General features: G+C 40.1%; 1 protein-coding gene across 10 annotated transcripts; it reads right to left on the bottom strand.

The window, feature by feature from the left end:
* Nucleotides 1–27,995, bottom strand: LOC101941856 (LIM and calponin homology domains-containing protein 1). 10 transcript variants are annotated; one of them, XM_065579751.1, is made up of 12 exons: nucleotides 27,748–27,995; nucleotides 26,729–27,007; nucleotides 20,109–20,399; nucleotides 18,484–18,738; nucleotides 17,022–17,366; nucleotides 15,917–16,222; nucleotides 15,065–15,370; nucleotides 13,644–13,907; nucleotides 12,634–12,669; nucleotides 6,347–6,473; nucleotides 711–868; nucleotides 1–457 (listed from the first exon to the last, which is right to left on the bottom strand). In XM_065579751.1, exons 1-12 carry the CDS (start codon nucleotides 27,957–27,959, stop codon nucleotides 16–18), a joined length of 3,021 nt encoding a protein of 1,006 aa, XP_065435823.1. In that variant the 5' UTR covers nucleotides 27,960–27,995; the 3' UTR covers nucleotides 1–15. The 10 variants fall into 10 exon arrangements, with proteins under 10 accessions (XP_065435823.1, XP_065435825.1, XP_065435824.1 ...); XM_065579753.1 differs by having other exon boundaries at nucleotides 17,238–17,366; XM_065579752.1 differs by lacking the exon at nucleotides 12,634–12,669.

Genomic DNA, 27,995 nt, shown 5'->3' with positions numbered 1-27,995 from the left:
ATGTTCCTTTGGCATTTAATTGATTTTGACCAGTGCAAGGCATCCTACCTTAAATGTTTTCAAGACCTGCTGCGTGTTTTTGGGTTGTGCATAAGGCTTGGGTGTCAGCATAGGCACAGCCTTGGAGACAACAGTTTTGCTTGGAGATGTTTGGCCTGTTGAAACAGTGGCTTCTGATTCGTTGATAGGAACAATGGTTGCTTCAATCGTGGCAGTGTATTTTGGAGGAGGCAGCGATTGTTGCCGTAAGTATCTCATAGGATTTGGGTCCTTCGGTGGCGATGATGAATTTGGCTCCACTGAATGGCTTCTTTCCAGAATTTTTGGCATCTCCAAACGTTCAAGGACAGCTTCGCTAATGGTGAACCTCTCAATGTATTGTTGGAGAATGCTCTCCGCCTCCTCATGTGACCTGGCATTCTTGTAGGCTTCATACAGCTCCTTTTCTCTTCTCTCTCTGTGTGGGAGGCAACACAAGAAAGATTACCATGCAAAGATTAACACAGAGAGAATTACCCATGTGCACCAAGCCTGAGGTGAAATTTGGGCCAAATTCTCCTCTACAATCCACACTACAGTGATTATGTGTAACTGTAAGAGTAGCTCATTTCTTTCCTCAGGCATGATGTCCCCACTACAAGTAGAGCAACAGCTACACAAAACACTCAGTATTCTTAAATATGCAACTGCACTTCCGTAGAATAACCTACTTCTCCTCCACAATTTCTCTGTAAGTCTTGATACTTTTCCTTCGCTCACTTATTCCATCACCGCCACTCAATAATCTTTCCATCTTCTTTCTCTCGGCTTCTTTTTTAATTAGGTCCTGTGAAGCGCTTCTTCTCCGACTTTTCCACCGTGCCAGATCCTATACCAGAAGGGAAGACACGTGCAGATTCAGAGCTTTAGAACACTAGTCACAGAAATGTTCAGCTGTGAGGCTGTTACTTAACCAATAGCGGAACACCTCAATCGACAGCTGACTACTCAATAATTGAATGACTCCAGCTGTAGACTGATTTCACATACCTAAATGGCCAACAGTGTAACAATCCTTAATTTTAAAAAAATGATAAAGGAAATTATAATTTTTTTAAAATAAAAAAAAAATTGGTTGACTATTTCTGTCAGTGGGCTTCACTATAGTTTCCACATCTTTGCCAGTTCATTTTTTCCCTATTGGTCATGTCACTAATCTTAATTTGTGATGGGCCTGTTATGACTTTCTGGTGCTGCAGTCCTGTATTAACTGAAAACATTGAGAAGTCCAGTTATCCAAAGATCAGCATATTCATCTTTAGTCTTCATCCTAATGACTATGGGGAAAACCCTGGTCGCTACAGCATGAAGAATAAACAGATTTGGTATAGAGCGAGTGTTGGAGGGTGGAAATCACAGTGATTCAAGAGAATGAAATCCTCCTCCTGCATCACAGGAGGTCAGCAGGCCTGTTCTTCTACCCCCTGTTGCAGCCTCAGGGTAGTAACCTCCCTTGTTGCTTTGCAACTTCTCCACCTATAAGTTGGTCAGTATATCCACAACTCTGAAGATTCACTAACTGTTCCATCCCTTTGTGAACAAAGTAGCCATGCACTGGGGTGACGAAAACCTCAAAACACAACCCATGTCATAAGGTCCTTGCATCCTCTTTGGTTCATGAATTCAGAGCCTTTTGTGGCCACAGAGGACTATGGAAGAAGATCTGTCCCTACATTAGATATACTAGAATGTTATCAACACTGTAAAATCAGTAAGGCAATGTTACAAAGCTATAAAACTATTTTGCGGTCAAATATTACACAGCCAAATTTTATTTTAAGAAAACAGCTTGATATTCATATATAAACAATAGGAAGGACATATTGGTCACTTTGACAACTAGTTTAACACCATTACAAAATTAGTGTACAGAACATATTTCAAGTATCTTTAGCAAGTTATAGTTTAAAAGGAAATCAGCATTACTATGCAGATACTTGTTTCAAACATTATTTCATGAACTACAGAGTTTTCTAAATGGCACTCTAGCCCAGAAAAGATGGTTACCTTTCGTAGCTATCGTTCTTTGAGATGTGTTGCTTTGCTCATGTCCATTCCATTGTGGTGTGTGTGCTGGCCAGTGCCGGAAGTTTTTCCCTCAGTGGTACCCATAGGGGACCGGCTCTGGCACCCTCTGAAGTGGCATGCATAGGCATCGGTATAAGGGGCACCGCCAGCTCCCTCAGTTCCTTCTTGCCAGAACTCTGACAGAGGGGAAGGAGGGTAGGTCACGGAATCGACATGAACACCAGTTATGAAAGGTAACCGTCTTTTCTTCTTCGAGTGCTTTCTCATGTCCATTCCATTGTAGGTGACTCCCAAGCAGTGCCACCGGAGGCAGGTAGGAGTTCATGGATGTGTTGATTGCAACACAGCTCTGCCAAATCCAGCATCATCTCTCACTTGCTGGGTGATGGCGTAATGTGTGGTGAACATGTGTACTGAAGACCAGGTCGCAGCCTTGCAGCTGTCAGGAAGGCAGCCGAAGACGCCTTAGCCCTAGTCGAGTGAGCCTTCACCATCGGTGGAGGCACAGCCTGCACCAACTCGTAACAAGTAGGGATGCAGGTGGTGATCCAATTTGAAATCCTCTGAGAGGACACCAGAAGGCCTTCATCCTGTCAGCTATTGCGATAAAGAGCTGGGTCGATCTGCTTGGTGCGTTCCAGGTAGAATGCCAGGGCATGCCTGACATCTGAGTGTGCAGCTGCCTCTCCTCATTGGTCATTTAAGGCTTTGGACAGAACGCCGGGAGGAAGATATCCCGGTTGACATGGAAGTGCGACACCACCTTTGTCAGGAAGGCCAGATGGGGCCGCAACTGGACCCCGTGTACGGGGACTCAAAGTGAGGGCTTTCATTTCGGAGACACGTCTCACCGGGGTAATAGCTACAAGGAATGCAACCTTCCACGACAAGTGGGAAAGGGAACAAGAAGCCATAGGTTAAAAGGGCGGACCCGTGAGCCTGAAGACAACCAGGTTGAGGTTCCATTGGGGAACCGGGTTGAAAGAGTCTTTCAAGGCCTTTCAGGAATCTGATTGACATCTCATGCAAGAACACCAATCTACTATGGATGTGAGGATGGAAGGGCGATATGGCAGCCAGGTGCACCTTGATCGAAGAGAAGGTGAGACCTTGGTGTTTTAAGTGAAGCAGGTAATCCAGGGTGGACTGCAGAGCCGACTGGGTCGGGGAGATATTCCCCTCTGACAACCAGCAGGAGAAACGCTTCCACTTTGCCAGGTAAGTTGCTCTGGTGGAGGGCTCTCTGTTCTCCAAGAGAACCTGCTGTGCCTGACTAAAGCAGGCTTGTTCCTCTGGATTCAGCCACGCAGCATCCAAGCTGTGAGGTGGAGAGAGGCGAAGTTCTAGTGCAGGAGTCGACCGTGATCCTGTGAGAGTAGGAGTCTGGGTGACTGGGAAGTGGCCATCGGGCTGCAACAGTCAGATCCACGAGCATGCCGAATCAATGCTGGTGAGGCCGTGCTGGAGCAATCATAATGACCTGTGCCTTGTCCCTGTTGATTTTTGAGAGGACTTTGATGATGAGCAGAATTGGCAGGAAGGCGTACATCAGGTCCCCTGACCAAGACAGGAGAAAGGCGTTGGATAGTAAGCCTCTGCCGAGGCCTTGCAGAGAACAAAACTGATGAGACTTTCTATCCTGTCTGGTGGCAAATAGATCCACTCGAGGAGCTCCCCACTTCTGGAAGAGCATTCTGACAACCTCCGAGTGAAGGGACCACTCATGGTGCAAGAATGACAATCTCCTGAGGCAATGCACCAGCATGTTCCAGATGCCGGGGAGGTGCAAGAGTTCCAGGTGGATTGCATGCTGGATGCAGAAGTCCCACAGATGGAGGACCTCCTGGCGCAGAGCCGACGATCAAGTTCCCCCCTACCTGTTGACGTAGAACATGGGAACCATGTTGTCCGTCAACACTTGCACCACCCGGCCGGATAGTTGGGAATGGAAGACACTGCAAGCAATGCAGATGGCTCTGAGCTCCCTGATGTTTATATGCAATGCAATCTTCTTTCGAAGCCATCACCCTTGAGTCTGCAGCATACCAAGATGTGCTCCCCAACCGAGGTCGGACATATCTGAAATCAAGGAGACCGTGGGTCATGGGCTCGCGAACGGCACATCTTCCAACACCAGAATTGGGTCAGACCACCACTGCAGAGAGGTAAGTACCCGCAGAGGGACTGTGATGACCTTGTCTAGGTAATGTCTGGCCGGGGAGTAACTGACGCAAGCCACACACGGAGAGGAGGCAGCCTGAATCTTGCATGTCGAACAACGTACATGTCCCGCTCCTAGGCTGAGTCCCATACGGGACTAACTATTTCTAACTTTACACTAAGGGAATTATTCTATATACAAGTTCACTACTAGACACAGAGACAGGAAAGCTTGCAAAGCAAGGAGACATTCCCACACGGTCACTGGCAGTAAGAAGGAACTGAGGGACAGAGGAGGCCGGCAGCACCCCTTATACTGGCACATACGTGCACCACTCCAGAGGGCGCAAGAAACAGTCCCCTACAGATACCGTGAGGGAAAAACTTCCGGCACCACACACACCAACAATGGAATGGACATGAGCAAGCCCTCAAAGAAAAAATATCTTAATTGAATTTATCAGTAAACTATCAGAAGGTCCTATAAGCATAATTTACTTTATTAAAAACAAGAATACACACTGTTACTTTTAATTTAGCTTCAATCAGCAAGATACTGATGTTATACTCAAGGGAACGCTCATTAAAGCAGTTCTTCACACGATCCACATATATTTCAGTCCACAATCCCTTTCTTCAAACGTGGTACTCTCTTGTTTTCCTGTTACTAATTATTCCTGTTGAAGCAGTAAAACCTTTACTTATTTATGTACTCCCAGTACTGTCTGTTTAGAAATTAGTTTTTCCTTTAGCAAATTTCACAACATAACTGCCTCCCCTCCTCTTTTTGCAACAGAGGAAAAATGGATATAATTTGTTTTAAGCTTTCTTATTTTAAATCAGCAGTGCTAGAAAGAAAGCAACTGAAATCTATGAAACTGCAAATCTCTAGCAAACTTACTCCATGGGCATATACTAGCAAGTGGATTCATCAAGAACAATAATGCACCATGAATACAAACAATGTCCTGACCCTGTTCTTAGGATGCCAAGGACACTGAATAAGGGAATTTATAGTAGTTCTTAACAAATATTAAAGCTGTAGTATGCAGTATCAAGAGACGGTCCAGAAAATTCATATACAGTAGCTCAGGGTGCTTTGTATTTCAGCAGGCAGAGTCCCAAGACTTCTCAAATGAAAAAAATACAAGTCAGAAGGATTAAATCTTTATTGGGTAACCCCAATTGATATGGACTTACACCCCCACCCCAATATCAGTAGGCTATTACCATGCTGCATCTATTGCACTAATCAGTTCTTAGTTTTATAAACCAACTATTTTTAGTATTTATTAAACTTTTACTAAAAGCAGCCTCTCAAATGTTTACAAATAGTGTTTTATATATATATATATATATAAGGAAGTGACTGTACCAATTGCTTTACAATGAAAAAAAATCTTAAGAACAGGATATTCAAAATTAATCATTTAGAACCAGTGCTCCTAAAGTGAATATGTATTAAACCCTTTGGTGCTGATTTACTTATACCCTGTTTCAATGCTTTCTTGAATGTCTGAGTTTACAGTGATTTGTTGAAATCAGCACCAATACACGAGGGCGCGCACAGGGGGTGTTTTGAGGGCTTTTATGGGGGTGGAGGGGGAGTTGCATTTTACTTTTAAGTGAATCAAACTTTGGGGGTAATTTTGTTGCCTGGGATTGGACTGAAAAATTTTAATGATCCACCATTATCTTGTCTACATGTTATAAGCATAACACTTCATTTATTCAGATTTATTAGCACTGTGCCCATTCTGGGGTCCTTCTGTATTGTTTAGTTTTGCTTTTTGTTATTTATGGATTTGAGCAAGAATTTTTACTTAAGAAAAACAGATAAGAGCATAAGCAGAACTGTTCCCAGCCACAGCATTTTCCAAAGCTTTCCAGGAAGCAAGAGCAGCTTTTTCAAACAGAAAAACTTGACAGAGCCTCATGTCATCCAATGCCAGATGAACTGCAGGCACTTATGTTTAGCGGCAATCCTAATCCTGAAAACCTCACTCCAGATTGTTTTGTTGAAGAGATTTACACAGTGAATCTGGATTTAGCAGATTCATTTTATACCTTACTGGAGTGACAAGTGCTGTTGTTGGAGGCGACATTATGCTGTACTCACATCTTGCCATCTATCCTCATCCTCTTTCAGTTGGTTGTGAATATGCTGTAGTTTTTCATGGCGAGCCTTGCTGTGAGGCTGCATCACAGCTTCATCTTCACACCTCATGTCAAACATACTCACACTCCTAAACAAAGGATGAACAATAAGCAGATCATTAGTTTACACTGATTAAATGTTTTAAACCTAGCTCACGTGAAGGTGCTAGAACAAAATCAAATACATCTCTCTTTGGAAGCGTCCAAAAATCAGAGTATATATCAAAAGGACTTATCGCTTTCCACATGAGTTCCATGTACAACTGCAGGCACATTAGCACCACCCTTCTCAATTATCCCTTGTTTTTAATATTAGATAGCACCTTTTTTTTTCCATTATCACTTGTCCTCCATTAATAGGATTAAAAATTTGAGAATGTCTTAAAAATACTCTATTCAGAGCCACTTTAAAATGCCGAACTTTCTGAAGCTCTCTTCCTGAATCACTTTTGAGAAGATACCTCCAATTTCTCTCTCTAGCAGAGATTGGATTTTATTTTATAACAAAACAAGAGAGGTTTGAGAGGTACAGTATTATACGCAGCATTGCAGGTTAAATGCCAATGGTAAGTAAGCTGTGAGAGTCTGCCCTGGAAAGTGCATGAAGTATGAATGGGCATGTTATAGTTTACTTTTCATGAAGAACCACAATATTATCAGCAATGAGCTATTAATACATCTGTTCTAAGAAAGGAAAGGTACAAACACTGTACAACAGTCATGATCTAGTCCACAACTATTTCTTTATATTTCTGTTCTTATCTTTGGAGAGTTAAAAGGTCATAGTTACATATTACAGTACATCACATATTACAGTATATTAATTTTGTTTAAAGACATTCACATGAAGATACTAAGTATATTATTTTTTGCAGTGCCTGGTACTTGCAAAACACTACCTCATTTGTGCCATTAAAACAATAAGCCATGCAGTTCCATGAGGTAATTCCACAGCATTGTTCAAAAAACCCATCTATAGCTAGAATGAGCCAATCAGCAGCAGAAGCAGAATGAAGATAAAATGGTTAAAATTGCAAGCAACAGTGCACATAGTTATCTATGTATACAATTTAAAAAACAGTCTACACAGTAATGAAGACTGTTGTGTATGTGTAGGTTTAGTTCAAATCTATATCCGAAGAAACAAGATGCAAATTAATCTTTTTCCAAGGAAAAATAAATAAATGTTTTTATAGTCTTCCATTAATGCATGGAGAGGGCACACCCATAATTCCTATCCACACTAATGGAAGTTACCCATAGACACAGAACACACCCTATAACCCTTAGTTATGTACAGCGAGCATAAGTTATTATTAAACTTACTAACGATTTTGAAAAAAGCACAGAGAGCTGAGCAGAAACCCTAGTGATTCCTCATTGAGTGTAATTTAAGGGTTGTGTTACTCCAGAACGGGGCACTGTTAAGTCTAAAAGGCTATACGGTTTGTTTGTTTTGTTTAACTAACTAAAGAAATGCCAAGCACTAAGGGACATTTCAAAAATTTAATTTGGAGCGTGGAGGATTTTTTAAATTTTAACACGGAAATATTGTCACCTCTGATGATTTAATACAATTTAAGAAGTTTGTGAACTCTTACAAATAAGGCCTTAGATAACAGAAATTAGCAATCTCTGGCAAGTGGTCCAAAGGAGTTTCATAAGCCTCCCAAGTCCTGCAGACACAAAGAATAATTCTCATTCAGAGGAGTAAAAAGAGTCCCCCGAATGCCTGATTATTCATTCCAATTGCCCCCTTGCCAACAGTATCTAATTCTGCCAGCTTCTCTGTCACACAGTACTTGGGAATTAAGTCCTGTAACATATGGCAATTGGGCAAATACTTGTACACAGGGAGACATAATGGAGAAGCTAGCTTTCCCTCCCAGCATTAGTCAGGTTCTCAGAGGGAGAAGTATGGAGGAGCTGCATCTTAAGGTACTGTGCTCTGCTCTGACTAATAGCACCACACATAATATATTTAAGGAAAGCTATTTATCCCCCTTGCTGTAGTGGAACAGGCCCTGGATTGGCATAAATAGTCTTCTCTTCCTGAGAAGAATTATCTTGAAAGCAAGGAAAAGAAACCTGGACCATGAACTACTGTTCAAAGATAAAACGTTTTTCTCTCATCAACTGCAAATGGCATTAGGGAAGAAGTTCCCCATAGCATTCTTCTCCTCATTTATAATTTAAAAAATAATCAAACACCCCATTCAAGAGATGGGTGGCATCTCCCATTCAATCGTCTATTCGATGGAGCTAGCTTAACTCCTGGCTGCCATGCAACTGTGTGCTGGAAAGAGAACAGGGGGAAAAGAAGAGGGAGCATTGGATCATGCAAAGTCAAATACATACTGTCATGAGTTCTCCACCTGTAAGGAAGTTCTATAGCTAGTAGCCCAAGTTCTTTTTGGAAGTTTGGGATTCAGTGACAGCAGACTGACCTTTCTATTGAATCTGGTGTTCTCCCACAGACCTGGACATATCACTGCGAAGAGCTTGCCTAGACTACAGATATTTTCTGGTGGGCTGTGTCCTAGCATTGACGTCACTTATTTTCAAGCCTCTTATGTTATTCTCCTAATTTAGAGTTGTTCTTGAGAATGGTACCACATTTTTTTTCATCTGCTTCAAAGAAGCCCAAATACCATCAACACAAATAAAGGGCTGAAATAGCTAATTCAGGATCATCATAAATCTCTGGTAAGACAAACCCCAATGACTTCATAGTATACCATTTAAATGAGAATATGGTGAATAACAACATTTTATAAGAAAGAAAATGATTATCTGTTAGAAATGTGTAGACAGGATACTCATTATGTGGTTGCATTATAGTTTTATAGACATGTCAAGACTCACTTTTTTTTTTTTTTTAAATAAAGTGTGCTGCCCGCCAGAGAGTAAAATTGAAGTAAACAAGCACATCTCAGCTCACATGGGCCTGTCAGGTTCATGGTGAAGTATAAACCTAAAATCAACACTAAACTGTCATGCTACCAAGAAGTGTCAGCCTTCTTTTCAGGGGAGATGGGGCTGGTCAGCAGCATTGGTGCAAACCTGGCAGAGGGGAAAGGCAGGGACGAGAAATGTCTTAGGCCTGGTCTATACTAGAAATTTACAATGGAATAGCTACCTCCTTCAGGGGTGTGAAAAATCCACACCCTTGAAAGGGCATAGCTATCCTGACCTAACCACTGGCATAGACAGTGCTAGTTTGATAGAAGAATTCTTTCTTCAACTTAGCTACCGCCTCTTGGGGAGGTGGATTACCTATGCCAATGGGACAGCCTCTCCTGTCAGTGTAAGTTGTGTCTACGCTGAAGCATTACAGTGTTGCAGCTGCGTTGCTGTAGCATTTTAAGTGTAGACATACCCTTACCAACTTCCACCCTATAGCCAAAATCTGACAGCTCTAATGCTTGGGCACTTAAAATGAAATGGCTCTTCACCTTCCCCTAAAACACGATGCCCTGCCATTACTGCTCTTCACCACTTAATACAGGACCAAACCATTCTTTATGTCTCCCTCCACCTGTTCAGTTGGTGTCAGCCAACTCTTGGGTTGCTGTAGCCAGCAAAGCCTGCAGGGGGAGGAAGCAGCACAGATATTCACACTTCCTCCTTCTGCCCTGAAACAGGCCTCGCTTCTCCACTGTGGATGAGGTTATAGGCAGAATAAGTCTGGTGAGTGGGAGAGAGAAGGAAGAGCACCTGGGGAAGAGAATCCCAGTGCATGGCAAGAATCTGGGGAGGGAGAAGTGAAAGAGAATGAAAGCAGGCTTGTTTTTCTCTGCCAACAGCTCAGAGCAACTCCTTTGGTAGAAGAGTGAAAATCTAGGAATATCCCCACACTGAATTTTCCCCAAACCATTCCAGTGAGGATGATGCTGACCTCTGTCCCCAAAGAAGGAGCTGTCCAGCCCAGAACCCAGCAAGTCTACAGAAGACTGGGGCATCCAAAACGGCCCTGCTCCTCCACAGCAGTTCTAGTATCTTTGGCAGTTCCTAATAGAGCTGCACTACTAGGGCCTCTACTAACAAGTGGAGGTTTCTCAAGAAACACAACACAGGGTCTTCACAGAGAGTATGTCTACACTGCAATTAGACACCATGGCTGGCCTGTGCCAGCTGACTGGGGCTCAGGCTGAGGAGCTGGTTCATTGCAGTTCATTGCAGACTTCTGGGCTTGGGCTGGAGACCAGGCTCTAGGACCCTGCAAGGTTATAGGGTCCCAGAGCTTGGGAGTCAGTCTGAGCCCGGAGTCTACTCTGTAATTAAACAGCCCCACAGCCCAAGCCTCACAAGCTTGAGTCAGCTGGCACAGGCCAGCTGTGGGTTTTTAATTGTAATGTAGACATACCCAGAGAGGATATCAACTGCCTAGAGCTGTATTGTCCTTCCTACTAACCTGGGTAGGGCTATTGGGGAGATCAAGATAAATGCCTCCTTCTTTCCATCAAACCACATTGTCCTGAGGACCAGAACAGGGAATATTCAGTCTTGGGCCAATGACAAGATTAAGGTCTGACACCTATCAACCCACTAGGTCTAGAAAAAAGGAGTTTTTATGCCACTGGAAGGAGAGTTTCCAATTTCCCACCTGGACACCCAGTACTTGCTTCTCTGACAGGTCTCAAGGTAATGGGACTTAAAAGCTGTGGCATATTTATGTATAGAAGCATACATTTTAAGAAGTGTTTCAGATGTATTTGTTTTTTGGGGTTTTTTTTTCTCCTTCTGAGCCCTGCACTGTTGGATTCCAGCTGGCCAAGACATTTAGCTTTCAGGTGGAAGGATGCAATCAAATTTTCAAAAAATCTCTGAAAACGTTGGTAAAATAGTTATCCTGTAAAAAGTGGCATATCTGGAATCGACGATAGTGAAGTATAAAGGATTTTTATCTGCACGAGTTTGGAATGAACAGCATAATTCATTTATAACACTGCTATTCTCAAGTAATGTGACCATCTCAAACCCATGCCAATAAAGCCTTCATAGAACACCTTCATGTAGTCTCTCTCATATGTTTATTCATATGAATATATGCACATATGTGGGTGTTCACAGACAAAAACATTATGGAGTGGCAGAAAACTACTTGGCTAGGTAGAACCACTTTCCATTGTAAAGCCCCTTTTAGCAACTCCAATAACTGATTTTAAAAACTGATGTGGCTTAAAAATTGACACATTTATTCTGAGATGGAAAGAGAAATTTTCTGCAAAGTCAGAAGGAAATTCACAGTATTTCTGAGTTACAGATCATTTAAAAAAATACACAACTTGAAATTCTGACATTTGTCTTAACACACATGTCTTTCTCTAGCATAATAATAGCATGCTACATGTAATTTGCTTGTTTAAAAAAAAACCCTATGTAGTGTTGATATTTATACACATGAAAGAACAGCATTTAATTTGAGTCGGAATTCAGGTGGCTGTGTGAATTTTGTTGACATGACAAGAATGTGGTTTAGTTATTAAGTGGACAGCGTAAGATGTCCCTAACAACTCATTTCTTTGCTTTTAAATGTTTGAGTTTCGTAAGTGAGGTGATAAGTAACTACACTTTTCACCTAATAAACTTATTTTTAAATGAAGTTTTTTTGTTTGAGATTAAAATGTGCTTGAGTTTTCTTCTAAGCACCAAATCCTTACATCACAGCTCTATCCTTAAATTAAGAAAAATCTCAAAGTGAGGGACTAGGAAATCCAGTGAAGTTGTATAGGTTATAATAGGTCCAACCTCGAAGGGATTTAAGAGATGGTTTTAGCAAGGCATGACTAATTAGCAATTTAAGATTTACTTTCCTAATTAATATTTGGAGATTACCAAAGGACTTCATTTACACTACTTTTGACTTTATTTTTCAACCCATCTAGATACATAGTCACTCCTCAATTTACCGCTCCAGAATCAAAACTTTCCAAGACGTTTCCCAGATCTAGGTCTAACTTCCCTTACTGGTAATGGTTTAGAGGTGATGCAAACCCACAAGTAAGAAAAGATCACACCAAGTTTTTTAAAGCAGCAGCTGCATATTAGTGTCATGCTGGTTTTTTTAGTTCTTTTCTGCAATATGAACACATATTGCATTCCACGTTCAAGTGCTATTCTGAAACATTTATGTGTCAGAACACAGCATAATAATAATTTATCAACTGCATTTTAAATTAGTAGTAAGTATGGAAAGCATGCAGCTTAAGTTGTTTAAAGCAACCCTGTGAGCATAAGACAACTTACTCTGCGTCATCAGACACAGCAGTTCTGGGGCCGAATCTACAAGACCAAATATAAAATTAGATGGTTGGTAAAAACATGAAGTATCAATTGCAATCAAAGCCACACAGCTGGGCAAATTTTCATTTGCACCCCAAACCTCTTCATCAATCAAGTGGGCTGAAAAAGAAACATGCCACTCAGAGGTTATACAAACAACAAATGAGACTTACCCAGTCACACGAAGGAAACTATGTAGAAACAAAGCCATTTTTTCCAAAATATAAAAACTGTGGTGAAATACAATGTGAAATTGTTTGTAGAAAGTAGCTCCTGATGGAGACTATGGTGGTATTAGATTAACTGTTGTATTAGATAGAGATACATGCAATTAGTCTTGACATAAAAACTCTATTGAAACATTCCATAATACAATGTTCAGAATCATCAATACTGAAAACAGGTAAAACAAGTATCATGCACAGTAAGTGAGCCACACTATTCAACGCTTTTTCGCAAGAGAAAAAAAGTCATCCTTTGAATTTGAACACAACATATGCCAATGTTATTCACAAAAGTGCATAGTTTGCTATTCGACTCATGCATATGACGTGTATTTGTTTTGAATCATGGAAGAACATCCAGAACACCAATCAGCATCCTTACTAGCTTCAATTTCTGTTCAAGAAAAAGCAAACTATACAAATCTAAAGATGCCACACATTTCAGTATCTTGCTTTTTCTGGAAGCTCCAGACAGAACTTCTTCCAAATCTTTTCCACAAGCCTTTTTTGCATTTTATACTTTCATTAGTCAAATATTTTCTTCCATTAACTATAGAAAAGAAATCAACGCCCCACTTGCAATTATTTTATTTGTTTCAAAAGAGTACATTACTGACACACAGTGTTTGCAGTCCAGCCTAAAATAAGCCAGGCAAGTGCAAAACCTAAATTCTGTAGTGTGCACACACTCTTAACAGGATACAGAGGGCTGCACAATATAAGCTGAGATTCACTTAGTAAGGAGCTCACGTTTGCAGGTGTTCGTCTCTGGATGACAACACTTTGTTTCTCTCAGGAACTTCCTGAAGCTGTGAAGTTTGATCTGAGTGAATTTGATCAAGACTCTGACTATTCATGTGAACAGTGGAAGCCACATCTTGTCCTGTATCAGGGAGATGTTGTCTTTCTTGTTCTTTTTCTTCTCTGTGTTGAGGCTGCACTGCCAGTCTCTGAGGACTGTTAGCACAGATTTGTGGACATTTTTCAGGGATGAATGAGCCAGTGGTGATGATGCTAAGAAAGCAATTTAAAATTTATTTTATAATTATGATAAATGGTTGATTATATACACATAAATGATATAAAGTCAGATGAACCAGTAAGTAATAGATAGAATTTCACAAGCTAAATGTATTAGGGGCATGCACAGTGGAATTTTGATAGTAAGGTAAGAGCTTGTAATTCTGCTCCACCAACCTAGAAGGAACTTCAGCCCTCTTTGTTTCATCCAAAGATGCAAACCTGAAGTACCACAGTTTATTTTAACTAAGCTACACCAGCACCAGGTTTTTTCAACCTCAAATTACTCTGTCTCCACCCAGGGGGACAAGCCTTTCCCATCGTAGCTAGATATAGGACTAGGGAAATGGGCTCTCAGGATAGAATCTGGACAATGATGCAGCCATCATTTTTTAAATCTTGTGTATCTTTTCCTTTTCAACCACAAACTTTGCATTTCAACCACCATCCAGAAGCTGAACAGCAAGATCTCTTCAAAACTCAGTTTGGAGTTATGCTTGATTGTCAACAGGTCACTCAAAAGCTAACCCTCCACTCCTCCCATACAGCCCTATCCATTGGGAGCAATGTGCCTACAGGCGCCACAGCCTGATTAGAAGGGATCTAGTCCCAGAGTCGACATCTTCTGCTTGGTAGCTGATACAAAGCCAGCCCTGCGCAGCCACCTAATTTATTGAACATCACCTATCCTCCTCAAATCAGTATCCTCAGTATGGACTTTCCTGGTTCTCTTGATGGAAAACATGTTTAATAATAAGTAATTATAATTTATCTAGATATAATTAGTGTATTCCCAGGATATAGTAATTACCAGACTGGATCAGACCAGTGATCCATCTAGTCCAGTATCCTGTCTCCAACGGTAGTCAGTTCCAAGTGTTTTATAGGAAGATGTAAGAATCCTGAAGTGGATAAATATGGAAGAACAATCTACCCATGGGGGGGCAGTTTCTGCTTAACCTCCTCAGTTAGGGGTTGTTTATGCCCTGAAACATGAGGGTTTCTATAAATAACCCTATCTAGTGTAACTGTGGATATATTTTGGAATCAGAAGGTTATAACATAACTAACATGTTTCAGTGAAACACGAGACTCGCCTCTAAGATGCAATTATAGTGAGGAAAGAAACTATTGGAACAAAATAACTTTACCTCTTCACTTTCTTTTCAGGCTTTACAAGTTTCTTAGTTCTCTCCTGGCTACTCTGCTGCTTTGAAAAAGGAACTGGAAGGAACTGTTTAACACTTGGTCCAGGCTGCTTTAGAAAAGCTCCAGTTCTTCTTGCCATCATGTCATCTCTTGGATCTGGAATTCTCACTTGGTGTTTTGCCCCACCCCTAGGCTGGTCATGATCTTTCAGTTTCTCATGGCTCTCGTCCCTTGTCACATTACAGCCCACGGAGACAGATGAAACTGTTCCATGATGTTGTTCCATTGTGCAATTCAAGGGCAAACTGCTGCTGAGGCAATTTTGGGTACCATTACTCAGAAGACCATTGAAAAAGATGGAAAACTAACATTTTTAGCAGCAGCAGCACAGGAACTGTGAACAAGAGGCAATTATGGAGAACAGCATGACATATGCTACTCTTTTAAGCAAATGAGGAATTAGATTTTTTTTATGCAGCCCATATTTACAGGTAAGCAATTACTCATTTAGAAGCCTTAATAAAATCTGGACGAAGAACTATGGATTGCCCAAAAAAACCCTCCAAAAAGATGAATAACCACGTGCATGCTAAACTGCAATTAGCAATCCAAGTCATTACGTGTAATGAAGAAAACAAGCTGTTTCATGTTCACAGGGTGCATTCTTGTAAGTAATTTCATGAGCTGAATACATGCCACAATTGGATATGAAATGAGTAAAATGCATCCTAGTTTCTCTCTCTTTTTTTTTTTTTTTTTTTTAAAAGGAGTGGGACAACATTACAGACTGACCCAGTTAGCGTTACACACAAAGCAAGCAGAAAGCTCTGTTTTTTTGGCTTCCATTCTCTGACCTTTCTGCTTTCTGTGGAGTCTTCAAGTCTCTCTTATGAATTACTCCTTTCTGTTGCTGCAGAGGATGATGGGCAACTGACATGGGAGAATATGGCATACAAACCGGGCTAGTCTGCCTCTGAAAGGTTCCCATCCTTCTAGCCATCATATCATCTCTCTCACTGTTTGGTGAACTCCCATCAAGCTCTTCCTCCCTACTTTCATGCCATTCACTCAATCTGCATGGAGTTTGGTTCTGAGAGACAACACAGGCAGCCAACTGGATTCCTTGGCAATATTCATCTGTATCTGACCGTGCTACCTCACTAGTAATACAAGATTGAGAGCAGGGGGAAAAAGAGGAGATGGATAATGAAAAATTAATCCATGGTGAAGTGAAACATATGAAAGTGGTAAGAAGAGAGATCCATTTCATTTTTATATCTAATTTTACTAACATTTCAGAATAAATTAATTTAGTTGACTGAGTAATTTGCTAGTGGTGTCAACTAGCAGTTTCTTGCTATGATGACAGGCTGAATTATTAGAGAAACTGAAGCCAATTAAATGTAAATTCTGGTCAAAGTGTGTAACTTCTTAGCACTGTCTTTCCTAGTTAAATGCCAGAAACAGAGTCACATAACCAGTACAGCTCAGTTTTAATAAGCATACTTCAGAAGATTACAGAGGTCTTCAAGGGAAAAATACAAATAATCTTCAAGGGGAAAAAAATCAGTATTGCCAGAACCTGGAGTGAAAGCTGCACTACAACTTCAAATACGTAAGTAGCATATGAAGCAAAAGCCTTGGAATGCAAAAAAGAAGCAGGCATAGCTAATAAGATTCCTAGTGGAACTAGTGATTTGATACCGATCAAAAATTCAAGTGTGACTCTCAGAATAAGTTTGCACAATGTTGCTCTGCATGACCCTAGATCTCTCTCTCTCAGATTCTGTGAAGGCATCAGATATAATTTATTACAGCTCCAAAATGCTGAATGAGCCTGTGTGCATAAGGAGCTCCTAACTACATCCTGCCATCCTTCCCCATACAAGTCAGCATCCTGCAAGAAGCAGCTTCATTTTGGATTCAGCAATCTGTTTCCTAGACAACAACAGTAAATACCTGGAATCATTTTGTGGCCTGGAGACTTCATTATTATGTCCAATGGTAGTGAGGCTGCAGGCAGTGGCAGATGTAAAGGTTTCATGGCAAATCTGTCTCTCAGCACTTTCCCTCCCAGTCTCCTCTGTGGTTTCACTATTGGATGTGGCCCTGGCAATACTAAGCTTCTCCCATTTCTGTTGATCAATCTCAGTCACTGGCCCAAAGTGCACAAACTTCTGCTTGGGGCTAGAAGCCTTTTTGTACGCTCTTGCTTTACAGCTAGCAAAATCATCATGAATGGCTGCTTCCACTGCAATTTCAGCGGATGGTTCAGGATCCTTGGAGCATTTGAGGTCTTCTTCGCTAGTCAGAACCAGAAACAAAGGAATCAAAGGAAGTTACAAGACAAAAGAAAAACCAAGAACAAAAATAACAAATAGCCTAGCAAACAGCTTAGTGTATACTGAGGGCTCTTAGATCCAAAGCCAGAGCATATAGAAGGAGGTGAACTTTCCATATGGGCTGAAAGCCAAGAGATAGCATAATTCCTCCAGACAAACTGTGGGAAGCTTGCTCTCTAGTGGCCCCTCCTACTTTTTAGGAGTGTCGTATATGATACAAACACACCCTCAGCACAAGATGTGGATCCATAGCCATGCCCAAATCTAATCGGATGTGTCCCCATGTGCTGTTGGGGAGTGCTAGCAGACCCCTGTTATCCTCAGGGAATGCAGATGACCATGTAATAGCTGCTTCCTGCAGTGAAGCATTAGGCGCTCCCTACGCCTTCTCCTTAATACAATGCCATGAAAATAACCATAATTTGGTCCTGAAATATTGTGGTGTGAACAGTGAAGCCCAGGATGAAATTGGAATATGAACTCCTTCAAATTTAAGTGGCGGTTTGAGCTGAAACCCAGAATCCTTGCCTAACCTTAACTGTTCAGGGTCTAAGTTGAGTCTAAATTGCAGAAGGGGGATATTTTGGATGTGGCCAAAATGTGAACAGAGTTTGCAGGATGTTGGCATCATCACACTCAAACTTTAACCCTATCACAAATCAGTTTGCAACTTTCAGCTCATAAGTAGTACTATATACCACTATTGCTTCTATGAGAAGAAAGGACAGTTAGTGTGGTCGTTTATATTAGGACTGAAATCACCCAATAACCAAGTCAATGAAAATAATGTCTGTATAGATGACTACATTTGGCTAGAAAGTGGAATGCCTACCACTAGGAAGTTGAGGGGTTGCTATCTTTTGCTGGAGGAGTTCCATATCACTTGCATGCATTAGTAAGGTGCTTGGACTTATTTTGCATATTTGTTAAGCTCTGGTTTTGAATTTAAAGAACCATTTTCAACATAGCACTATTCAAGTAAAAAAAAAAAAAAGCCACTCAAGACATTCAAACAATACTAACTCATATTTCCCACACTGCCATTCCAGATTCACCCATGACCCTGGAAAACAACATACCTGAGCTCCTCGGACACTTTCAGTCTGTCCCACGTCTCCAAATCTGCTTGCGTTATAGAAGCTTTCACAAATACTGGAGACTCTTGTTGCTGGTTAAGGTTACTTTGAGTCTTTCGTTTAGCCAGGTCATCTCTTTGAATATCAGGTACTTTCACCTGCTCTTCCTCCTCCGACTCGTTATCCTGAGACTGCAGGAATGGGTTTTCTTTACGTGTCACAATTTGCCTCGCTGATGCCATATGTACCTGGTTTGCTCTAATTTAATGCACATTCCAAATCAGCAAGAAAAAGCCATTTTGAGGAGTTAGACAATGATAAGTGGAATGTCAATAATGGCGGTTCAGAGTATAAGAATAAATTGAAATGATGAATAAAGTAGAAAGGTTGGAGTTTCTTTAAGCAAGCATGCAATCAGTTGAAACTGGGACTGTTTCATGTAGACTACCCTGTGAATTCTAATGAGACAGATTCATTGGACGATTATAGTTTTGAGTTTAACCCAGACAAGTAAATCTGGAATCACTGCAATAGAGTTTAATTCAGTAATGAGGTTCATTCTGATAGGTTATGATGTCCAACTCTCATACTATTAAAGTTACTGTAATGATTGCAAGTTTCATTCCTGAATGTATCAGAGCTGGAGAATTCTAATGTGGTATATTCTCCAGATGCCCTTCCAAGATATTACTCACATGTCAGAATGCTTACTATAAATGTCGATGTGCCAGATTGTTACTGACTGGAAGGAACATTTTATAAAACTGAAAACAACATGAACTAATTAAAAAAAAGTTCGGAACATCTCAGCTGTAGGTAGACCGATTCTAACGATAGGCTTGCTTAATGTTACCTTTTTTCATTAGTGGGTTTTTACACTAGACCGCCATGTATTTTATATACACACACCCCACATACTATCTAAAAATGCCTCATGTAATAGCAACAAACACAAGCAGATGTGCTTATGTTCTACAGAAGATGGTTGCCTAACAGAAGTGTCTATAGCATAGTTAACTTTTCCTAATCCCAGTATAGCACTGGAGTGGAATACATGGAGTGTTAAATTGGAACCAATCCGTCTATTTCCAAAATAACGTTAAACAAATTCTGCCACTAATTACATGGTCCCATATCCCATTTAGTTCACAGAGTGCTGTACATGTATAACCTAGAAGAGGATTTGGCCCTTTCTTTACACAAATTAAAAGAATAGTGTTAAATTAAAAACCATATATCTTAAAACAAGCATTTCCTTATTTATATCACAAATGTTCATTAGCTTATTGAATTTACTCTCTTTAGAGTTCACATTCTAAAATTTACTTTTCACAATTTATTTTCATTGCCGGATTTCTCTCACTTTGAACACTGAAAATATGCAGTGTGCTTTTCTTTTTTTAAATTGTAAGTTTCTAATCAGTTTCACTTTCCAGTTCTCAGGTTCTAGAGCAATTCTACACTGTCTCAACTGCAAACACTAGGATAATGGAGAATTTGTATTGATTTTTATGGATGCTTATTTATCCATTATTGAAATTTTGGGCCAGATTTGTTTTAGCTACCAAACAACAGTATTTCACATAGAATTAAATATTACAATAGACAGAGAAAGGTAGTTTGCACACCTGGCATATTCCTGTTTTTCCTTCTGTAATGGCTTTTTAGCACCTTCCAGTTTACCTTTATCTTTATTTGTACAGGGCCCAACTAAAAACTGGTTAAATGACACTGTAAGTTTGGGCTGATTAAGTCTTGCTCTCCGGGCTGCAAAGTCATCCTTTTCTAGATCAGGAACTCTGCACACTGCTTCATCTTCTGATCCAGAATCCTTCCCTTGACAATGCATCATAGAGGGTTTCTCCTTGTGAAGAATGATGTCTGGGGTAGGTTCACTATCTTCATATATTTGCTTTTGACTGACACAGAGCAAAATTAAATGGAGTTCCAGATGTGAAAAGGGGAAAAATGTCAACATTCATTTCCAGGTCATAAAATAAGTGCTGTTAGTCAAATGTGCTCAAAGCTGCTGTTAGTTTAGATGAGGCCTTCATTTATTTGTTTAGGGCACAATCCTGCAAACCCTCCACGAGGAAAGCCTGAGGAAGTCAACTGCAGTTCCAAACGTGAACAGTTAGAAGGATCAGACCTTTACGCTATTATTTTAGCCACAGATGGAAAAGTAGAGAACACAGGCTCCAAATTATACATTCAGCCATTAAGTGGTGACATTATTCTTACACACTTTAGGTAAATGAAAATAGCTTTAGTATAAAACTACCAAGCTCATTTCTGATCATTACTGTGGAATCCTGAGATACCTAGAATTCACCACCCTGGCTCCTAAATGGGACTGCCAATTTTTCTGTATCCTGGGCAGTCCTTAAGACTGGTCCTTTCCCCTCCTGTCCCCCACACTTTGATTTCCCCCTTTGTAAAGCAAGAAGCAGGTAATTTCTTTTGAAAAGTAAGCAGAAATGAGCCCCCCTCTCTCTAGACTTGGCAGACTTAGATTTTTAGAATTTTGATGGATAGTATCAATGTTTATTTTTAAGCATTTTTTCAATTTAAATCTTCACAGTTGTGGGAAATTATGGGGGTGTCAGATAATGGAGGGTGTCAGACAATAGCTCAGTGGTTTGAGCACTGGCCTGCTAAACCCAGGGTTGTGAGTTCAATCCTTGAAGGAGCCACTTAAGGATCTGGGGCAAAATCAGTACTTGGTCCTGCTAGTAAAGGTATGGGACTGGACTCGATGACCCTTCAGGGTCCCTTCCAGTTCTATGAGATAGGTATATCTCCATATATTAATAACTTCTTAATTACAATAGGCACAGATTCAAAAAGTTAACATTTTATAACCATTAAAACATGAACTGCTAACCTCACATGTCAAAATATACAAAATCCTTAAATCAGTCCTTAAATCAAACTCTAACAAGTTCTCAAGCAATTTTCTTACTTTGCCTCTCTGTAAATTTCGATCATCATCTATGGAAATATTTTCATCAGTTTTTGTGTGTACAGTGAAACAGATACTTACCAATAAATATCTAACCCTTCTAAACAGGTCTGTTACAGCATTGAGACATAATGCTGTGTTTTAGTGGTCCATTAATACCTGCATTCTGGAGACAGTGCCTTCAGTCACCTAAGACCGATACTGATGTACTAATAATATGGCAATATGGCTCTTGATTTCTGGACACCAGAAAAAGATTATTTCTAAATCATGCAATATGCCCATCCAATTTGAGTTACTTTTTACAAGAGAAGATAATGAAGAATAATTTACATACTTCTATCCCCACTGGGAAAAAAATCAAAAGCTTATTTTTCTAGTTTTCTAGAAATAACTAGAAAACTAGACATGAAGACTTGAGTGTTACAAGATAGGTCAATATAGTAATATTACTAGGTTCAGACATCATGCCTCTTATTTTTCATATTGCACACCTTCTAAGTCAGAAAATATGGTAAAGTGAAGACACTTAAAATAATGGCAACAGCTCAAGAGTCCACGTTTCCCCTCCATTTTACAATCAACAGTTAAAATTGTTTATTGTAATTTTTTTAAATGCAAGTTTTCTAAGCATTGCAAACCCATCTTTATCTCCAACTATCTATAGTCCCAGCTGCCCTTTCAGCAAAACTTTAACAGTCCCAATTTAGATTTTAAAACAAAGATGAAATAGAAGGTTTCCATCAGGCACAGAATGGTGCTGAAAAGTCAGCCAGGCATAGGTCCATGAATGAAGGGAAGCAGTTTAAAACTGCCTTTCTTTTCCCTGAGATGCTAGTAGGTGTCCAAGTCACTTTCAGTTTTGCGTCTATTTGTTGGCACAGAGTTACTGTGCTTCTTGTTATATTGGTAATATTATCCAATATTCCAGTCCTTCAAATCCAAGGCCACTCAGTGGGCAGTGATCATCCAAATCCAGTTTTATAATTCCAAGAAAAGTTTGGAGGAATCAATTATAGTTTTATGCATCATAGATGATTCACATACTTGTTTAAAAAGTAGATGCTCTACACCTTCCTGTGATTATGTATAGTTTAGTAGGTCAGTAGATCAGGACTGTTTAGTATGTTTATTTAAGGAAGCTAATGTAGTTATGCAAGGAATGTAGTATCAACTAAAAGTCATGCAATGGTTTATGCACCATTGGGGTGAGAGCATTTCTTGCCTTTGTGAAGTAACAGTTCAAGTTCATTCAAAGAGCATTTTGTGCACCATTAGGCATTTCCTGCATGGACATGCAACAGGAAATGCCACATTTAGCTCTTTTTATTTTGTGTTTTATGGATTAACAATGAGCAAACACAAAGGTGGTGGAATCTATCTAGAGATCCATGGCACTTATATAGCTTCATTGCTGTGGTATCTGAGCACCTCACGATCTCTAATGCATTTATCCTCAGTACCAGTGTGAGGTAAAGTATTTTGCAGATAGGGAACTGAGGGACAAAAATACTGAATGATTTGCCCAAGGTCACACAAAGTCTGGTGGAGCAGGGACTGAACACAGAGGTCTCCTAAAATCCTAGCTTACTTGTTAGCACCCTAATCACTGGACCTTCCACTCTAAGGAAAAACAGAAATTCTTCAGGAGAGTAAATTTTGATTGGTAACATTCTGAAAGCTACTCAAGTGTCAGATTGTTTCCACCAATTTCAGACCAGTGAAGGGAATGAAAAAAATACCACCACCTAGCCAACAGCATACTTTATACCTCATGGGACGGAGATGTTCTTAGTCAAATTTGAGCATTTAGCAATCCAAGTATTTAATGAATGCACAGTATGAAAGGATGTGAAAGTAATATAAACATGGTTTCACTGCCACAAGTTCGGCATGATTACATTACTCATGGGTGACAGAGCCATGTGAGTTATATAGGTTTTCCCAAAGAAGCAACAATATAATTTATACCACATTACAATATCACAAATTATTTTTGGGATGCATGAGTAGGGGAAAGTTCTTTGTATTTAAATGCTGTTATCTTCATGAAGATACTACAGAAGCAGCAATGGGTGAAGTGGAGTTATACTAACAAGTGCATGATAAAATAAACCTATACCGTGCCTTGTGAAATGCAGGAGTCCCTGTAACATTTGTTACCACCACCTCCAGCAGTGGTATTCTAAATCTTTGGACACATTCCAGTCGAGGGGGTCTCGCTGAGGGTCCCTCCAACTTACCCCACCTCATTTTCTTCCCTCCATCAGTCTCCCTGAATTATTTTCAGATAAAGAAGTAAGCCCTTGTTGGGGGATCCAGAAGCAGTATCTTCAGAAAATGATTTTTAATGTACATACCATTTAGTAAAAACTGGGGATTCCCAGACAAAAAGTTTGATTGCACCCCAGAAGGGAGGCTGGGGCAAAGAAAACCTACCACCCAATTGCTACTGGAATGCAAGCTCACCTCCAGATCTCCCCCTCAATCCAGACTGACTTTAGAAAGACTTTATATTGTAAACTGCCCTAAAGAGTTTACAATATAAAAAGACAGACAGACTGACCAATACACAAAAGGGTACAAGGTGTAAGTGAAATGGTCAAGGTGTTTGGTCACCTTTTGATAACGCAATTTATTATTATATACAGGATCATAAGCTCCTTGGTGCAGGGACTGTCAAGCACAATGGGGTCCTGGTCCATGATTAGGGCTCCTAGGTGCTGTGGTAATACAAATAAATACTAATAGGCTGTGAATGAGCAACACATTTAAACACTTAAGTGCTAGCTAGAATGGGGCCAGAGTGTATCCCCAGTGCCCTTCAGGTTTGCCATTATTAATGAGCTAATATCTTGTAGGCATCACAGTAGATTTGGGTCATCAGAGGACTGGAATATGGAAAGGCTGGTGCCTTGCATACTAGCTCAGGAAGAGTTTTCATGGATAAGAAATAGTGTGGAAGAAAACAGAATTGTGGGAGAAACATCTAGGCTGGCATCATGGGCAGAGCAGAAGGGATGGAGGGGAAAGCAAAGAGAAACCAAAATAGGAAAGTACAGAGGAGCAGAGTTATGTAGGTCCTTGAATGATAGGACTGGAAGCTTGAACTTGATGTAGAGGAGGAATGAGAGCCAATGGAGAAAGGGGAGTCAACAGAGTGATTCAAAGATGGGGCAACAGTCAACGGGCAAGAAAGATGACAAAGTCTACCCCTCTCCCTCGCTTTACCCTGAAGTCCGCCCCATCTCTCCTCCTTCCCCATTCTCCCTTTCCCACTCACACATGCTGTAACAAATTTCTCCCTACAGCTCTGCACCTTCATTTCCCTTTCTCCTGCCTCAGAGATCTTCTCCCAGTATTAGGAGGGAAACTGCTGCAAGACTGAGCTTCTCCTGCAAGCTTGGTTCTTTGCACCTCAGCTGTTTAGCTGGTGTAGAGAGTCATTGGTTCCTCACAACACCCCTGCTGCCATCTGTACAAATTGCACCTGGTTGACAAATTAGAGAGCTTCTTCTGGTGGGAGCAGGGAACAAGAATCACTAATTATTAGTGTTCCTCTTTCCTCCTGCACAAAGGCACTTTGTAAAAGGAGGAGATCAGAATCCCTGCTGAACCATATGCTTGTCTACATGTGCATCTGTCTTAGAGATTAAAATCAGTAAATCAAAGCAAGATTGGAGCAGGGGGCTGACAGCCAAAGGTTGTAAGTATCCTCCAAAAATAATACATGGGCTATAAATATTGTTTGTTACACCTTGGATTGCCAAACACAATACTATTGTCTTGGACTCAAACTATGCTTGCACTATTATCCTTCTGGTTTATGAACTACTGACCGGCGGCCTGCAATTAACTGAGGCAGGATGAGGCTGTGATTTATGACTGATTGCAAATTCTTTTTATTAGTATTTTGGCTCATGTCCTAGGGTAGCACTTAGTTTGTCTGTTACCTTGTATAGCTCTTCAGTGCCTTGGCTAATACATGCATTGGTTATGATTTGTATTACTGATATACAAATATACAAAACGTATGTTATTGCTTGTAATAAGACAGCATACCTTTAGAACAATAAAACCAGTCTGAAACAGAAAATACACACACATACTTACTTTGATTTGACTATTTAACTGCATTTGACAGCTCTCCCCAGCCTGCAAGCCTCATTAAGCCTATAGACGGTTTCATATTAGCTATTATTTGTATTACAACAACATTTAGAAGTCCCATCTGAAGTCATGGCCCCATTGAGCTAGGTGCTGTCCATATATTGCCAGCATCCCTACCTATAATTTACAACTTTAATTCAAGTTTAGTGAAGTTTTTGTTTGAAAATACAATTCTGAATAGCTTTCCTTGATGTTCCAGAAATTAAGAGGTTGGGCAGGCAGAAGGTTGGACACTTACCATTTAACCAAACCATTTCACAATCTTTGAAAGGACTACCCTGGTCATACCAGTTAAAAGTTTTGCTTAGTGACATAACCTCATGAGAAACAGCTAGTTTTCATGGGACCACCACACCATTGTGACTGAAAGTCTGATGAAATTAAATCCATCCATTATCAGACTTTTGAAATAAAGAAAGGGAAATAACCAACTTAAGTAAAACCAAAAAACAAACAATGCCGGTGAAACGATGAGTAAATATGGTCATTCTGTGCATAGCTATAGTCAAAGAATGACTGCTGAACTATATTGACATGCTTTACTTGGTGCAGGTGTTAACAAGCAATGAATTTTTATAGTTCCTGTCTTTAAAATAAAATACGTCCTTTAGTATAATTGTTAAAAATACTAAACACTTACAAATATAGGTGTGATTCAGCCACTTGTTACTGAAGTGTTCCATCACTAAGAAGAGTATTAAAGAATTTCTAAAACCCTTGCCCGAACAAGGCATCATGTAGTAAAACCGTTTTTTTGTGTGAACCTAAGATGGTATAAAATGGAAGATTTACAAGCTTGAAAATGTTCTTGGTAGTTTGTTTCTTGAACTTCGTTTCCATCCAAGTTAGGGTGTAGCACTATTACTAATTGCAGCAAACACATTTAACACCATATAGCTTTGCAATGCATGATTACCATGTCACAAGCTTTTTCATACCTAAACCCTTTCTAAAATCTAATTAGTTGCAAGTGAAACAGCAGAAAATGCAAGTGCTTAGTAGATTTTTTTTTTTTGGGGTTATAAAAAGTGAAGTAATGGCAGAATGAGAAAAACGCACACACTCGCAAAATTTTTAATGTGAAGCGTGCACAATATCACACACTTTTGAGCTAACCTGCCATAGCGTTGTGCTGCTGGCATGACCTTAATACCAGCTTGTTCAAGCCTTCGTAACTTTCTGATTTCCTCTGCATCTCTCTCTTTGCACTTGTGCACTGCAGTTTCTTTGGCACTACCTGAAGGAAACTGACCTATTGTCTTTCCTTTGTTTTGATTCAAATCTACTTGACTTTTACAGGGGTTTGTCCTGGAAGCCATGCATCCCACCTGCTCCTCTTCATGTTGTCTTGGTGCCTCATTTTGTTCTTCTTCTATGGTTTCAGGATGGTTTTTGCTATTGAGTTATACAAGGTAGTTTACTGTACAGTACACTGCTTTCTTTATACATTTTGCTTGATACTAACATTTCAAACAATATTTTGATGAATGACACAGAAGACTAATCGTACTACGTAGTGCAGGCTATTCTGAAGCCAAATTAAAACAAAACACCTGATGTAAAATATGGGAAATCTTCGAGCACATTCATGTACTACACTAAATTTATGTAACTGATGCACAATAGATTTATTTTCAAAATTCAAGAACAGAAAGATGGTAACTATTTTGACTAATATATATCACATAAAGACTTTTATTCACTGAAAATTAAGAATCTCTTGAAAACTGACTCTCGTCATCAAGGACCATATTAGAGCAACAAATTGTACTTTTGACAATTATTTTAATATTTAAATGTGGCATTTAAATAAACCAATATTTTGTCACACACTTCAGTTTTAAACAGTTAATGTGTACTGCAACACTGAATAATTCACAGCCAACATTGCACTGCACAGTGAACAACATTGACATCAGGATAATTACCTAAGTCTTGTATTACCTGACTTTCCACTCATGGGATTATTGCTCTTCTGTTGTTTGAAACAATAGGGTAAAAATCTGTCAGTTAGCTCTAAGTAAGATCTATTTTGCCCATTTTACAAAGCACTGTGTACTTTTAAAGGTCATGATTTGTTAAAGGTTAAAAAATAACATAATTGGAGGGACAAATGGTCTTGAGCAAAGCCTTACCTGAAAGGCTTCTCTCCTCCGAGTGGTGAAGTAGCAGTACTCCAGCTCTTCCGGTACTCTTCTTGTTCAGCTTTCTTTTTCCGAAGAGGAGCTGGTATATAGGCAGTCTGGTTACTCTTATTCGGGAGATACTGGTTAAAAGGCACAACTGATTTAGGTTCGCCATACGACGCCCGCCTTGCAGACATATCATCTTTTTTCACATCTGGCATCTTTCGGTGTGGCAAGTCAGACTCAGAGTCACTCCC

This window comes from Chrysemys picta, unplaced genomic scaffold (genome assembly GCF_011386835.1).
Source record: "Chrysemys picta bellii isolate R12L10 unplaced genomic scaffold, ASM1138683v2 scaf781, whole genome shotgun sequence".
In the NCBI taxonomy this organism is placed as follows: Eukaryota; Metazoa; Chordata; order Testudines; family Emydidae; genus Chrysemys; species Chrysemys picta.
Note: the sequence above shows the minus strand (reverse complement) of the source record. Positions and strands in the feature narration are given on the sequence as shown.